The sequence below is a fragment of the Cuculus canorus genome, chromosome 3 (genome assembly GCF_017976375.1).
Source record: "Cuculus canorus isolate bCucCan1 chromosome 3, bCucCan1.pri, whole genome shotgun sequence".
Lineage (NCBI taxonomy): Eukaryota > Metazoa > Chordata > Aves > Cuculiformes > Cuculidae > Cuculus > Cuculus canorus.
The window spans coordinates 61,885,478-61,902,066 of NC_071403.1; the positions used below are offsets into that span (position 1 = coordinate 61,885,478).

At 38.9% G+C, this 16,589-nt stretch overlaps 1 protein-coding gene across 2 annotated transcripts in view; it reads right to left on the minus strand.

The window, feature by feature from the left end:
• Positions 1 to 16,589, minus strand: part of PCNX2 (pecanex 2) — a 163,710-nt gene that overhangs the window by 13,051 nt on the left and 134,070 nt on the right. For both annotated transcript variants that reach the window (XM_054061754.1, XM_054061755.1), the window contains 6 exons: positions 13,651 to 13,884; positions 11,450 to 11,553; positions 4,003 to 4,147; positions 2,576 to 2,806; positions 1,951 to 2,225; positions 741 to 925 (listed from right to left, as the gene is read on the minus strand). In XM_054061754.1, coding sequence (XP_053917729.1) covers positions 741 to 925; positions 1,951 to 2,225; positions 2,576 to 2,806; positions 4,003 to 4,147; positions 11,450 to 11,553; positions 13,651 to 13,884 — 1,174 coding nt within the window. The remainder of the gene's footprint in view (positions 1 to 740; positions 926 to 1,950; positions 2,226 to 2,575; positions 2,807 to 4,002; positions 4,148 to 11,449; positions 11,554 to 13,650; positions 13,885 to 16,589) is intronic.

Genomic DNA, 16,589 nt, shown 5'->3' on the forward strand with positions numbered 1-16,589 from the left:
TCCGCATGCACTGATGAACAGCCAAACCAATTCCTCAAATAAATCGTCATGGTCTTTCCAAGATAATTAAGATTTTTGCATACTTTCACTTCTGCTCTTCCCGGCCAAAATCAGCACAGGTTCCCTGTGGAACAGGCTCCCTCCAATCTGCGTTTCTCATTCTGTCATTGTTAGTGGTACCCCTTATCCAAAAGTTATACATAAAGGTGTTTGATAGGGGAACCTTTGGTGAATCGCATTTGTCTTATACCCTCCCTGTAAATACCAGGCACAATATAAAATCAAAGAAAGTAATTCACTAGGTTGGAAAATAACTCTGAGACCATCAAGCCCAACTGTATCTGTCCAATACTAAATCATATCCCAAAGCACCTCATCCACCCGTCTTTTAAATACCTCCAGGGATGGTGACTCAGGCCCCTCCTTGGGCAGCCTCTGCCAGTGCCCAACAACCCTTTAGGTAAAGAAATTTTTCCTGATGTCCAACACAAACCTCCCCTGGTGCAATTTGAGGCCATTTCCTCTCATCCTATAACTTGGAAGAAGAGACCAACACCCACCTTACTACAACCTCCTATATCAGGAAGTCATCTCCTACGTGTGCTTGGTCATTAGGAAAGAAAAAACTCCCTCTTTCTAAAATTAGTATTCCATTAGATATGAAAGTGCCCTGAAAGTATCTACCTAAGCAGGCCCTCAGGAGAAGACTACAGAAAAAGCCAAGTACATTGTGCAAATACCTGCACGCTGGTGGACGTCGTGAGATGAAGCTTGCAACTGAGGGGTTCCATCTCTGGTGGGCTGTGAGCTACTGCTCTGGCTTGAATTGCCTGTGGAATGGCTGCTAGATGAAGACCCCCCTCCACTATCTGCCTCTTCGACGTTACCTCTCTCGTGGTGAGCCGCATGGCAGTCCTTCCGCATTCTGTTTGCAAGAACACACACATGGTCAGCCATTTCCTACACACAAGAATTTGTGCCACCAATATTAGATGCCCTCACAATGTGTAATTGTACTTTCTTTTACTGCTGCAGGTCTTTTGACATTTTATGGGATGACAAAGACGATGACGTAGTAAACTTACTTGGAATAAAATCGCATGTGACACAAATCAAACTTTTTTTTCTCTGTGTTAAGTGGTTTTGGAGCCCTGCAAGACCTTAGGACTCTCAATCTAAAGTTACACTGGTCTCTAGAACTGCTTTTACATGAGGCAGCCAAATAGCAAAGAAGGAGAACAAGCCAGAGGGACTTCATTCGGAATAAGCTGGATGCTGGGAAACTAACATATTAAGCCACCAGATTCAACCTTACTATAGGTCTTAGTGTGCAAGCTGGCTCCCACAGTGTCACCATGGTCCCCCGTCTCCTCAGCCACAGTGGTGGTAGGGCATGTGGGGGGAATGATATAAGACTGAGCTATTGATGTACGAAAAGTGCAGGTAGAAAACAGAGCTGGAAGGTGTCAGATACTGATCATGCAAACCCAGGAGAAGTCAAGCAGTTGTAGCGGACAGCAAGTACACTTTTAATTGTGGTTTAGTCCAGAACAATTACTTGGGGGTAATCACATATACTGCCAAAGCTTTGAAGCATAACTTACCAACACATGCACTCATGTTCTGACATGTCAGTGAGTTACAGAAAAGATATCCTTATTTACAAGACATAAACTGTAAAATTCCCTTGAATAAGAGAAACGTCTGTAGTGCTAAGTAATTTGATAAGTAGTCTTAAGCAAAGCTTTCTACATGTTCAACAAAAGCCATGAATGAGGTAATGATTTTGCTTTCTGCCATATCTGTAGGGCTATTTCTTTATATTCTGAGTTATTTGCAATTGATTTTTTACTTGTAGATAACAGTGCAGAATTACTCCCTCTTAACAGGAAATACAGCGGAACTGAGGCTGCAGAGTCTCTATCTGCATGACAAAAATGTAACACTTACCTTAACCATTTGGATCTGAACCACTTTTTAATGTTGTCCAAACTGACAGGTCCTCCCCAGATGTTCCTCAGCTGGCTGTGTGTCCCAAGGTACGAGGTGGTTAAAGGGGAAACATACATTGGATATCCCAGTGGCTGATCACATGAAGAATTAATTAAGTTCCGCAAGACCTGTTTATTGTTCTGGATGCTTCCTCTCTCCGGATTACGATTGCGTAAGAAAATCAGTTCCTGCTGCTGCCCAGCCCAAAGCCCTCTGACACACTCCTTGTTGACCTACAGGTAGGTAAAATAAGTGTGGATCACATGAAAATGTTTACTACTGAAGCTGCCGAACTATGTGATCTGGATAGAATGACAGTAGCTGTAGGTGCAAACACCTCAATATCTTTGCACCAATAGTTCTAATGAATTTTTGCAGCTACTCTTTAGCAAAGCCTAGGATGTTATTTCTGATTCACAAGAATATGGGTGCCAAATGGAAGACAACTGTAGAGAGCTCTTCTGGCCTCCAGTCCCTACTCCAGTAGCTATAATCAGCCTCTCCTTTTGGTGAGATTACTCAGACATAATGCTAGTAACTATGGCCTTAAATTACTGCAATATTAGAAAGACAGTATATGTACCTTGATAACCTTGAAGCTCAAGTAGCTTTTGTGGAGCATGATAACTTTATATTCATCTGCTCCTTCATCTACCACATGTCTCAGGGTTAGAAGCTCCTCTCTGTTGGAGAGCACAGCGCTGCGCCAAGCTGGGTCCCCTTCGTGACAGATCACCACCTTTTCTTCAAAAGACTGGATGGCTTCATACAAAACTGCTGGGTCCTCATACTCATCTGGGCAGGTGAACTGGTCCTTGTAGTACAGGAAGAAGTACGGAAATGGTCAGGTATGTTGGTGAAAACACAAAAACTGTTAACAATAAACAAAATCCTGTTTTTCAAACAGTTGCCAGCTGCCCCCTCCAAGTGATTTACCATTTGATACAGCATGACTTTGGGGAGGCAGAACCATTAACTTAAGAATAATATAGAAAGATAATGTTTTTTTATTGTAACCTGATCTCATGTCTCCACTGGACAAAGACACTTGGAGAATGCCAGCTTATTTGCTTTCTTTTTATAAAGTGAGAAATCATGAGAGGCAGAGCTTTTGGGTAAGCCAGAAGGAGACTGGAATCACCTGGGGCGTTCCACAGTTCTTGTGGAAATCCTTATTTTTATCCATAAAGAAACACCAACAAAGGCACAGGCTGAGAATCCATCAGCAGATATCACAGTATTGTGTTACTGCTTTAGTTGTTGCACAGCAACATGGCCAGCAATAACATTCATAAAATTATGGTTGTCAAATTCTCAGATATAAATTCAGAGCAGTTTCACTTCAATTGCATTCAAAGCAATTATAAATATGATCCATGATAAAAGCTTACAGTACTAAATCGTAACACAACAGAGCAAGAACAAAAGCAACTCCAAGATATACAAGATTGACCTGAAGACATTGGTTCATCTTCAGTGGAGGTGTGCCAGATGCTTACAACTGAAAACAGAGCAGGGTCAGAAACAGCCTGACATAATTGAACAAACAGCTGTGACACAAACCCTTCAAACCACTCCCCTTTCAGCTCTGTCTTAACACACGGATGCGTTACATATGTATTGCCATTCATTAAAGGATTGCTAAATTAGCAATGAAATTAATCTGATCAACGTATTTCTTGAGACATTCAATCTAGAGACATTTTTTGTAGTATCCGCACCAGTAAATCATGAAATGAACGTCAGCTTTGTTTTGACGAAAAATGCAGGGTCAAGCTCTGCAATAGGAATGGATTCAAATGGGCAGCAAGGGGGTACAGAAAAGAAGATAAAATGAATGCAAAATAAACAAATGCCAAGTTTTGCTATTTTGGTTAATGAAGTTTCTCAGAATAAGGCAAGAAGTACTCTTCCAGCCCCCTTCGGACAGTTTCTAAGGTTTTCTGTTTTTCCCTAAGAAAGCAGATATAATAGTAAAAGCTAAAAATAAACATTTTAAAAAAGCCCTACCTGGTGTAGTTTCAGAGACATTCGTATCGCTGGGGCAACAACCTTATGCAATAGATCCATGTCTGCAAAGACCCACTCATCTTTTGCTGCTATCCGAAAGTCTCCTTTGAACAGTGCATGAAGCCCATAAAGAAAAGAGTCCAAGCTGTAAGAGAAAAAGCACTAGTCACTCCCAGAAGTCATTCCCAAGTTGCCAAGCTGGAGCCCTCTCAGCCACCTCTGGCACAGGGTGGGCTCCTACGGTGGGTATAAAGCAGGGGACACACCACATATTTCTAAGGAAAAAGCCATTCTTTAGGGTAGGTGGTTTTCCTTCTGCTTGCACTGTAAATGATTGGCCATGAAATGAGAGTGGCACCTGGAACAAAGTGTCCTAAGGATGGCTGGCTGGTCATGAGGTGCCTCAGGGTGCTGCTTCTCTGCAGCTGTGAAGCTGCTCTGCAATCTCATTTGAAAGTCTATTGATGGGCCCTGTAACTCTTAGAAGTTCTTGCAAGGTAAAAATTAAAAAAAAACCCAGCAAACCAAAATCTGTAAAAAATATTTGCAGCGAATCTGAGACTTTTGTAATGAAACCCAAAGCTAGACATGAACATTAAACCAGACGTACTGAGAAGAATACCAAGTTTCAGGAGCTGTTCAGCAAACTGGGTGAGAGCATGAATCAAACAACAGGCATTTCCTACTGGAACAAAGAGCTCTACAGCAAATTCACACCAGATCTCTTCTTTCTTTTTAGTATAAGAAACCATATGTAACTACTACTTCTGCTTGACCTTGGATGACAGTTTACCTGGACCTGAGATTTAAGGAAGAGGTAAAAGATACAAAACCGAGCAGTCATTAGAAAATGGTTGCACGAGGGCTTTGTGAAGGTAAACAACAAGACTTCAGCTCCAATCTGCACCCCAAATTGCGAGCTTCCCACAATGACACCACAGCCATTTGTATAGTGCTTATAGCAGGACTGCCGTCCTAATGCTTCTCGGGAGAAGTGATCTCAAAACTGATGAGAACAGAATCACCTGTTAAGAACAGGCATCTCTTGCAAACTCACAGGACATGGTTTCATCTATCTGCCAAGATTTTACTCACTCTTACGACAGTTGATTTTTTTAGATAGTAAGGGCTCTGAGGAGAAGCTGCATTAAGATATTAGCAGTTTTCGCTACTGCCCAGGCTTTCTCCAGAGAACGCATCATCTTTCCACATAATTGAGCTTTCTTAATTATTTCAGGAAAAGAAAAAAAAAATCCTTAAGTTTTTCTCTCTTCTCTGAGAGACCACTTGGCCTGTCTTCAACTCAAACTCATTCTAATTTTGCCCTTGATGGGTAGTATGTTTTAGAAATTAAAATGGAAAGACATATATGTTGTTACCAGAAGAACAGCTGGATACCAATTTTCTCCGCAAAAGCATCGTGTAATACAAATGAACTGATCAGCGGGACTGAGGCCAGTAGGAAGGCGAGGCTGCTGTTGCTGCTGGGAACATGAAGAGTACAGGGAAGCTCTAGTGAATTCTCACTGATTTGCATTTATTAGTACTGATTTATGTATTAAAACATGCCTATGTGAGACAGGCATTTGCACTCAGAGCTTCAAAACATTCAAGCACTGATTTCAATGGGAGTTGTTATGTGTCTTCAAGGAGCGGGTTCTGATCCACGCTGACTTCCAATTAATCAGCTCAAGATATTGGAGAACGATAATAGACTCAGGATAATCCTGTTTAATAAAAATCCTGTGTAATAGCTAGGAAAGCCCTAGAATAAACCTGTTAGTGCGGCCAGTGTGGTGAAATATGTGACTATTGTCTCCTTTAAACAGGCTAGAAGTTGGGAAGTGTCCCTGCACTCGTTCACCCGCTAGACAATATCCAGCACACACAGCTGAATCCTTGCCCGGAAAAAACAATTCTGCATTCTGTATTATATATTCCTCCCAGGTTCAAAATGAAAAAAATACCCCAAACTGCACCTAATACAGTTTTTCCCTGAGTCACACCCCTGTATTTGCTCTGAAAAGTTGGCTGAGATGAAGGGAGGAGTAGGTAGGACAGAGACCTGTTTTTTATATCATAAAAGTCTCCCAGAGCCAAATCTGAACACCAGAGCAGACAAAGGGTTTGCGTTCACATGGAAGTGTCTTACAGTCATCAGCACACGCTGAACAGCCTTGCTGTGAACAGAAGTATATGCTGAAAGCCAGGCCAGGACTAGGACAGCAATGCAAACTGCAGCTGAGCATCAGCAGAGGAAGTGGAAGGAAGCACATACAGCTCTCACTGCGCTTAGTTAGGGAAGATTCATCCATTTGTCATCTCTCTGCATAACAAGTCCTTTAAGAAGCATTTTTAAGAACAAATGTGATTGCAACAAGGAGCAAAGCAGCGGTGGCAGTAGTTGTGAGAGGCTGAGTGTCAATTATTTTATATATTGTATTTTCCACCAGAGAAGTCTGCAGGAGATTGCTGTATTCACAACACCATGGATATCTTTTATTCTCCTGCCAATCGTAATGAGGCTTTTGGGTACATTCTACCTATAATGTGACACTATCTCAAGCCATTGCTTCTGTAACACACACCGCTTAATCCACATAAGATACAGCTGTTGTTGTTCTTCCCATTATTATGCTCTCTTCTGAAGACTCTAATGAGATTATAAGGAAGCTGTAAAGCCAACAGCTTTGATCTCAGGCCTGACTCAAGGTTGTTGCTACTTTCTTGGCCCAGTTTTAATATACCTCAATTACTAATCTGCTTTAGTAACAGGCTCATTCCAAATATTTTAAATACTAGTTAACGTAAATCCACACACCAAAGAAACAACGTTAATTAGGAAAAGACATAACTACTATTTCTGGCAACATTTCTAACCCTCCGAGCTAAGAACCTGAAAAGCTGCTGTCACAACTGTGAGCTATTTTTGAACAAGATTTGTAGGTGTGGGGGAGACATCATCCCATGTGAAGAAAGGAGGGGATTAAGTAGCACCACAAATAGAAGGAGGACACACATTGCCAAAGCAAATACTCCCTCCTACTTCGCCCCTTATGTTGCTCCAATAGCTGCAACTAAAAGCAATTGATGCAAGCTTGAAAACAGTATGGATTAAGACTAATGAGCCGGTGAATATACGTGTGTGTTGTGCACACTAAAACTCACCCTGTGAATGATGTTTATAGACCTTTCCCAATATTAACTGTAGATTTATTTAAGGAATAAAGAAACAGGCAGTGGTTCTTCCAGGCAGAGGTGTTCCATGCAGTGACCCTCTGCCCACACTGAGTGATAATGCCCAGAGGGTGCTCAGGAGACTTGAGCATCCAGGCTTGGTAATATTGGGAGTACCTGATGAGAGATGCTTTATTAATAGATTTTGTATATTTTTCCAAATTTGAAATGTATATTTAACATTTATTTACTAGTAGGTCTAGTGGCTGAATAAGATCATAAAGTATAAACTGGAGAGGGGCAGATTTAGACTAGAGATTAGGAAGAATTTCTTCACCATGAGAGTGGTGAGACAATGAAACAGATTGCCCCAGGAAGTTGTGGATGCCCCATCCCTGGAGGTGTTCAAGGCCAGGTTGGATGGGGCCTTGGGCAGCCTGAGCTAGTGGGATGTCCCTGCCCGTGGCAGAGGGGGATGGAACTAGATGATCTTTAAGGTCGCTTCCAACCCAAACTATTCTAAGATTCTATGATTATTAAGTAACTTTTTACAAACACATCACTCATATTTGAATAAATGAATGGTAATTCATGTTATTCTTCAAATTGCATTTTGTGCAGGATGCCTCCTAATGACAGTTTAAAAGAACAAGTGATTTGCATAGCAACATTCTGCCTTCTTAATGAATGCATTTATTGTATAATCTAGTGTTAATGTTGGGTTTCTACTGACATTTACATGAACAGGTACGCTGAATAATTATTTACATACATTATATAAGAGCGTTTAAAATCTTGGTTTACGCAGTGACATTTACTGATTAATAGATTAGACAAAATCATGTATAAATGAGTGCAAATTGAGAGTTTACATACACACTGTAAACTTGAATCTCAATTGGTACTGCACAGCTCTGTGTAACATCATCTTTGCATTACTTCTGCACGGCAGTTGGGTGACTGTCACTCTTTAAGACACAGCAAAGGTCAGACTTAGTCCAGAGAAAGTTTCCTACTACCTGCACAGTCACCCCTAAGAACGAAACATGGACCACAGAGCACAGACTCATGGCTAGTTTGCTCACATTGGACATATATGAAACAATTCATAGAAACAAGTGTGTGGGGAAGACTACAACCCCTATCCAGCCATTACATTGCAAACACATCATGAAACTTCTAGCAAAGCTGTACAAAGATTCTTCGCAGACAGAATTAATAGGAAGTCCTGAGATGAAGTTCAAGGTCATTTCTCAGTGCCTACCAGAGTAATCTATATAATCTAAGGCTGTGTAGTTCAGTATTTGAGTATGACAGAGCAAGTGTTAGGAGTCCTGATCTCTTTCTTACAAAGTCAGCCGGCTTCCAAGAGCTGTACATCCCCCTCATGCACAAGCTGGGTGTGGAACTGCCTGTTCTGACACTATCACTGCAGAAAACTAAAAGCTTCTTCAGCAACAGTAGGCTCTAAAAGGTTCCCAAAATATCATGACAGCTTTTCAAAGAAAAGGACAGTGAAGCATCACATGAGGAACAACTCCTCCAGCTTCTAAGGACCATAAGTACTTCTCCCTCATCTAACTCAATGCAGACCTGCAACAGCCTGAGAGCTGGGGGCAAGGACCAGCAATAATGCCCTATATCACCCTTCAAAAGAGCTGCTCTATCTCCACCAAACACAGAGAAAGGGGAGTGAGACCTGTGAGACCTGCCTTCACTGGCTAAAGTTAATCCTTAAGAACATCTCCTTCTGGCCTCAGCAGCGTTGCACGCTTTGGACAGAGTCTCCTTCCCCTTAGCATGCCATATAATTGTATCCCTATTGCTGTCTCGCTGACTTACTGCTTCTTTGTGTTTAAACAAGTTGTGAAGATCTGTGTGAAGCAGTAAACACACTAAGTACCATAAGAACTGCCCTCTTTGTTGAAGTGAATGTATCATCTGGGAGATTTTTGTTGATAAGGGACTTGATGTCAGGGGGTAGCGTACCCACATTTCTCCTTAGTTAATATATTCTACTGAATTGGTTTTGTCAATTAAAATAAACATATAAATTCTTTAAGAAAAGAATAGTGTATATTTCACCAGGCTAAAGTAATTTTACTTGTAGCTGTTTTTATAACTTGGATTGTGCTACTCAGATTTCTTTTTTGCCCCCAAAAATTATTCTGAGAGTTGAAATGTATTAAAGGTAATTGAACCAGGTGGGTAAGGGACACAGCTTTTCAGTGAAACTTTTCTAGGGAAAGCTTTTGTGAAGTAACAATGAAAAAGATACTGACAGAAGCTTCCATTTAATCCCTTTTATGTCACAAAATACACTTGAAAATACAATGATTCAATATTGCCCTGGAGCAATTTCTTAATAAAAAGAAAATCAGAAGTTAAAGATAAAGGATTATACAGAATGGATTCAGAAAAACAAGGATAGAGTCGTACAATGCATTTGACTACCTTTTTTTCCTTCTTCCTTTTTCCTTCTACAGACCTTTTCTCCCCCAGAAAAATGTTTTTCAGTATGGAGCATCCATTCACCAAAAGAAACTGATTTTGTTCATTGGTAATTTTCCAGATTTTAAAATGACATAGTACAGCTGACTCCTGCACTTATTATTCAAATCTTTACAGAAGACTTTGCAAATAATTATTCTCAACATTTGTACTTTCTATAGAAAGTCTCTGATAATATTATCTCTTTCCATTAACTCCTGACCATGTAGGCCAATAAAAATAGGTGACATTGTTATTGTAGCTGTACTAGTGCCAAAATATTGTAATGAAGATTTTAAGATCCTGTGGAAAGTAATGTAATGTGATGACAGTTTTAGGAAGCTTTTGTGATATTTTTGGATGCATTTCTAATATTGCTGTGACACAGCTATTGTGGGCCCGGATCAAATTCACTTTACTCTTTCCTCAAAAAAAAAAAAAAAAAAAAAATCAAATGCACATCAACTTTCTACAATTTGGATCATCAAAAAATAGGGCAATTTTAGAAATATTGATGTATTACTAAACATCGAGCTAATTTGAGTGCATAGAGATGAAGGGAGAGGAAACTCAACTAATCCAGGAAGGGAATGTGCAAAGATTAGCAGAAAAGAGATGAAGAGAGCCACTTTAGAAAGCAGAAAGAAGAAGCACACTAAGAAGGCGTATGAACCATGAACGTTTTGTGTGACTGACTAAAAGAGGAAGACATGAAAACAGACGTTACAAACAACTCAACAGATAACAAAGCTATTATAGAATGAATATTTAAAGGATTGTTTTATCTTATAACAGAAAATGCATTCAAATATCACACATGCTGTCTTTGTTTGCTTGTTAGTAAGACAAATCCTCTTTAAGGACCATGTTGATAGAGGGCTGGCTAGCTTTATTCACAGGTTTGTGCCAATAAGGCAAGGTCACTCACAGACTGCGTATTTACTAATCTTCTCTACTGTTACTAAACTCTTGTGCACATAGAGAGTCCAAAAACATCTAAAAAAATCTAAAATTAGGAAAGAAATTAGACTTTAATAACGTAAAATTATTTTATTAATAAAATGCCTTATCTATATAATTAATTACACGGGCTGAACACTTAGGACAGCATGAACGGTACTTTATAAAGCCCAAACAACTCAGAACTCATTGTGAAAATGGAAGAATCCCTAAGGAAAAGCTAAGGTGAAAAGCATGTCCAGAAATAAGGTTAACAAAGAATATTTTAATTAACTTACTAGGAAGAAGTGGTTTGGAATGAATGAATGAATGAATGAATGAACGAACAAACAAACGAACAAGTACGGTAGACTAAGAACAGACAAAGCTGCAGTCTCAAGAGACACAAGGTTCTCCTTTCCTCGGTCACCAGAATGAAGTGGCACAAGGAACACAGAATACAGCCCTGAGGAATAAAAGAGCCTAACAGATTTATTATTATTTAACTAACTAGCTAGATGTCAGAGAACTTAGCAGTTTCCTCCCTTCTATAGGAAGCCAGCATTACAGAACAGAGGCCGGCCATGAAAGAATGCAAGCAATAACCATTGGTATCTATTATTTCAATGCAAAATCCTGTTTGCCATATAAAATAAAAACTGCTATTAGTTATTAAGCAAACTATCAAAGTTAAAGGTATCTACGAGTAGCAGAAAACAAATTATTTATGGAGGAAAGAGACTTCGTCTTGATCTAATCTTCTGCTGAGATTCCACATTAACTGAAAAAAGACAAAAAGGTCTTCACTTTAAAAAAAGGGAAAAGGATTCTTAAAAATTACCTGATGGCCATATTATGAGCTGCAGTTCCCAAAGCTCTTCGACCCAGTATACACAAAGCAAAGGACAGTGTCACTAGAGGAGAATCCTCATCGCTGTCCAGGTGCTACAAGGTTTTAAGAACAGCATGTTATTCCAAATGCAAATACTACATTTAAAAGAAATCCTAACATTCACAAAATTTTCTTGTAGCGGGACTTACACACAAAAACATTATTTGAAATTAAGCAGAACAAGAAGGAAGATCACTGCCATAAGAGGCTTTCTGCAAAGTGCAAGCTTATATTGTCCACTGGATAGAAGAAACGGAACAATTCAATCTCAAGCGGTGAGATCCCAAGGGAAGGAAGCTTTGGTGGTGGTTTTTTTTTTTCCTGTGTTTTGTTTGTTTGTTTATTTTTCCAGATCTGATATTCCAAACCAAAGCAGATTCCTTATTGCTGAGAGACGGTGCAACTGGAGGCAGCCAAACCCCTTTTCATGGGACAGAGTGCATATGAAACTCCCCCTCCAGATTCCAGAAAAACAATCGATTTGGAAAACAACAGAGGAACACAATTCTGGTGAATAACAACATATATCTGAATTGTACACCATTGATGACATTGACCCCACATTCTAACAAGCAATCAAAACATTTCATTGACATGTACTAGCTCAAGAGAGTTTCTTTACAGAATATTTTTGCAAAGAAAACCTTGCTATCCAGCTGGAGGAAAAAATGAAACAACCCTTGTGAATGTGAACCTTTAGGAGGATACAGAGTATTATTTCAGTATTATTTCATCATAAAAAGTGATTTTTTACAGCTTGCTTTGACTCTAAAACTGAAGCCAAGTATAATGGAGAATGTAGCTCCTTCTGTAAAATACATAGATTTTCAGGGCTACGTGTGCAGTAAAGCTTTGTTTTAATCTCCTACATGAACTTCAGTGAATTGTAAAAACAGAGGTAAAAGAAAACATGTAAAAAATATACAAATTTATGTACGTGCATGTTAATGCAGGCATTCATTTGCCCTTTTAAATCTATCTCAAGACAAGTCACAAGTCTATTGGGCATCTCTAAATCTATTACTCCCTTTGAAAGTTTTAGCTACATAACAAGGGAAACAGCATCATTTAACAGGGACTCTCCCTGCACCATGCAGTTATGTGTGCGTCAGAACTTGGGATCTGAGACATGGAGATGGGAAAGAAAAGAGATGAAGCTTTCCCAGGAGGAGGACAATTCAATGAAAACAGTATCAGTGTAATGATATGAAAAGGAACCGGTGGAATGGTATTCAGGGTTAGATATATGAGAAGGAACCAGAGTGGAGAAGAAACATTAAGATTCAACGATGTTATGGCAGTTAAGATGTTACGGTAGCAAATGGGATGTGCACTCCGTTATCTTGAACAAAAAACGCACAAATAACATAACAGTGCATGATGGCCAGGAAAGATACACTTCTCATTTTTTGCCATTTCCAGCAGTAATCAGAAAATTAAATCAAGGGGATGTGCATGTTTGAAACTGCATTCTCCCTCTGGGCTATTTTGAGTAATCCATGGAAATGCGTTTCTGATAAATGACTGCTGACCATCAGTAATCTTAGTGGCTCAAAGCATGTGAATGCATATCTGTAAGCTTGCCCTTGACCTTCCAGAGCTATGAGGTAATTTCACACAGTTTTGTGGAAGTTCACATTTGAATCATCAGCTCTCAGAAGCGACCTATATTAGCAGTGAGTTTGTTATGTACTTCCCTACCATCTGTACCCAAACACAGGCACATGTTTGCAAAGGGTACAAAACGTCACAATGTTTGGAAAACATATCCAACACTGGCAACACTGACAGAATGATGATATTGCATGAAGAGAGCCTGCTGCAGCATTACTTCTGCAAATACTTATTATATCCATGCTTTCTAGAGATGATGAAATTAATGGTGTTGGATGTGTGCATAAGAAAGAATTGGTTCTGTATTCAAACACTAACCCTCCTTAAAACACAGTTTTTGCACGAGGGTAGCCTCCAAAATATGGTTTTTTTCCCATTTCACAAAACATTTAATTTCCTTTTATGTTAAATCTGACAGCTTAAATGAAAGAAATTTTACCGTATTAATCCTGAGCAAGCAAAAGAGTAAACATGCATTATTTAACTTCTATCCCAAGAATTAAAACTACTGTTACTTAAAAACCCCACAAGCTTACCTCCACCCTTTTTCTAGCACAGAACTGAATCCAGTCCAGATAAACACTGCAGAAGCTAGCTCTTGTTATTCCTTGGAGACAGGGAACATAATCTTCATCTATGTTAATGTTAAACATTGCAAGGTCACGTTCAATATAATGCCACTTCGCATAAGGCTGCAGGATCTTTTGGATGGATTCATCTTTTATCCAGTCAAGGATTTTGGGAGAACTTGCTGTAAAGTATATTATACTCTGTTGACAAAATATGCAAATACTAGTCACTATCTCTGATTAAAGCAGATATATTTTACACAGAAGAAAATAAATCAAATAGGACCACACTAGCTATCCACAATGGTACATATTTTTCCTATTTTTCACTGCTTGGCATCATTGCTTCAAAAACTGTTCAAGTTAGATGATAATAATTGATATCTAAGTAGCAGACAACAGAAAAAGAAGTCGAATTCTTAATATACTTCTGTCTTACAGGAAAATTAATACAAACAATAGACTATGATAAGTATACAAAAATTCCAGCATTCAAACATGTTAATTACCGAGTATTAGCTGGGTTCTGGAGTCCGTCACCAAGAATCATATAATCATTTGGTTGGAAAAGACCTCTTGAGTTCAACAAGTCCAACCATACCTGTCTTGTACTAAAACATAGCTCTGAGCACCTCAACTACCCCTCTTTTAAATCCCTCCAGGGATAGGGACTCAATTATCTCCCTGGGTAGCCTGTTCAGTGCTCAATAACCCTTTTGGTGAAGAAATTTTTCCTGATGTCCAATCTGAACCTCCTGTAGTGCAACTTGAGGCCATTCCCTCTTGTCCTATCACCTGCCACGTGGGAGAAGAGACCAACACCCACCTTGCTACAACCTCCTTTCAGGTAGTGAGAGGTGATATCAAAAAGGTGATACTGATAAAAGTTCAGGCCTATTTTGGAGAAATAGTAGTTGTTGGTCGAAAGCTCACAGCAGGACTCCCCTTCCTCCGTAGACTTCCTATTTGCTAGAGAATGAAGCTTTCCTTATTTTTTAACAAACAATTCCACCACGATTTAACCACAAAGTTGAGATTTGATAGATGTATACAACACAAGCCTGAAAAAAACTGTTTTAATTGCTGTTTTCTCTCTGCATCTAGTAGCATCACATTTTTGTTATTTGGTGATTGAGATCAGTAAAGAATAATGGATTATTTCTCATATGTCAAGTTTAGAGGCTGATAAGTGATGTAACAGAGTTTGCTTTTAAAGCACTGAAGGAGGAGCAGCATTCAGCAGAAGCTTTTACCAGACGCAGAAACATTAGAAAGCAGCAAGACTTGAACCTCATATCTGTACTTGAGTTTCTAAGTTGAAGTTATTCTAACTGATGTGTCTGGAGCCATTAAAATAATAAATAAAATAAAATAATCTATCCAAACCAAATCAAAAGTATTTTTTCAAAAGGATATGAAACTTCAGAAGTTCCAGTGCTGTAAAGGAAGGTGGCACCAGCTGGCAGGTCCCATTTTAAAGTTTTATGATTATAATTTTGGTTTTAATAAAAGATACTAATTTAGAATTGGATTCCAAAGCAAATGAAGGGCAAGTGAACATGACTGAAGATATTATAGCTCCACTTTTCCTATGCAATGGAAATATTATTAAGCAAAGAGATGTGTAAAATGAAAATATGATAGATTAAAAGGACAGAAACACCACCAGCGCTTTTGAAAAATCCCAGATGCCCTCCACAGTTTATCTTTCAAACTATATAAAAGTACCCAAGTAAAAGGAAAATTAAGCTCCAGAGGAAAAAGACAAGACAGACAGATATAGACTGAGGATGGAGTCTTAATTTCTTGGCATGTGGAGAACAATATACTCTTTAAAAAAGATTCATGCAGAAACAGTTGAGCTGGAAATACAGCACTCAGCGAATGCAGACTTCTTGAATACTAAAAGATGTTTAAATAAGAAGATATTGAGAAGAAAATGAGGAGACACAAGGGAAAAATATCACAGTAGTTGGGCAGGAAAGCATTTCAAAATACATGTTGAAGGGCTACAGGAGCTGACCCACTTTATTTATGGAGAATAAAAATCCTTTTATAAGAAGAAATAAGGGCCTTTCTAGGCTGCCAATGAAACTGCAAATTAAATAAATACATAAGAAGCTCAATGCAACTCATTGTTTAAAAGACCAATATGGTAATTGTTCTTGAAGGACAAGAGAACTGAAACAGAGCATATGTTTTCTTCATTGGTCTTCAAAATACAGTTCACTTTTTTTTATAATTCTCACCTGTGTTTACAAAGCAGCAGACTCAGATGGGGAAAAAACATCAGACTCTCAACCAGACACAGAAACAGCAAAAACTTCTGCCACCTAATTAAATTCCACTCTTAGTAGCTCATCCTAGATACGTTTGTGCACAAGTACATCCTCAACTATATGGCAATTCACAAATAAGATGGTAAATATTTACAGTATTGTAAGCTACAAAGAATAAACTAAAAGCACTCCAAATGCTTAGTGCAATGGAAATGCAGTTGCTGCCAAAACTCCAGTCTAAGTGATTTCTGAGTTTGTAATTTATGTGACCTGAATACTGCATGAACCAGAGTTCTTACAATTATTTTCCTATGCCATTAACAGGAAAGTGGCTTTAAAATGTTCATTGTGAAATTGCACAGGGTCTTTACAGCTCAAGATTCTCTCAAAAGAAAGAGCTGGAAATGGAATTAATTCTCACCTCTGTTTCTGATGTTGTTTATCTGGAGTAAAGTACTAAATAAGCAGGATGACAGCTGATATGACACATAATATAATCTTCTCACCTTCTGAGGCTGTACTAAGGATACTACCAAATCTTATCAAAGCTTCTGTTTATGGAAGAAACCAGTAACTTGAAGAGTAGAAGAAAATCTCCATACAGCTTTCTTTTGGGTTAATTTCATG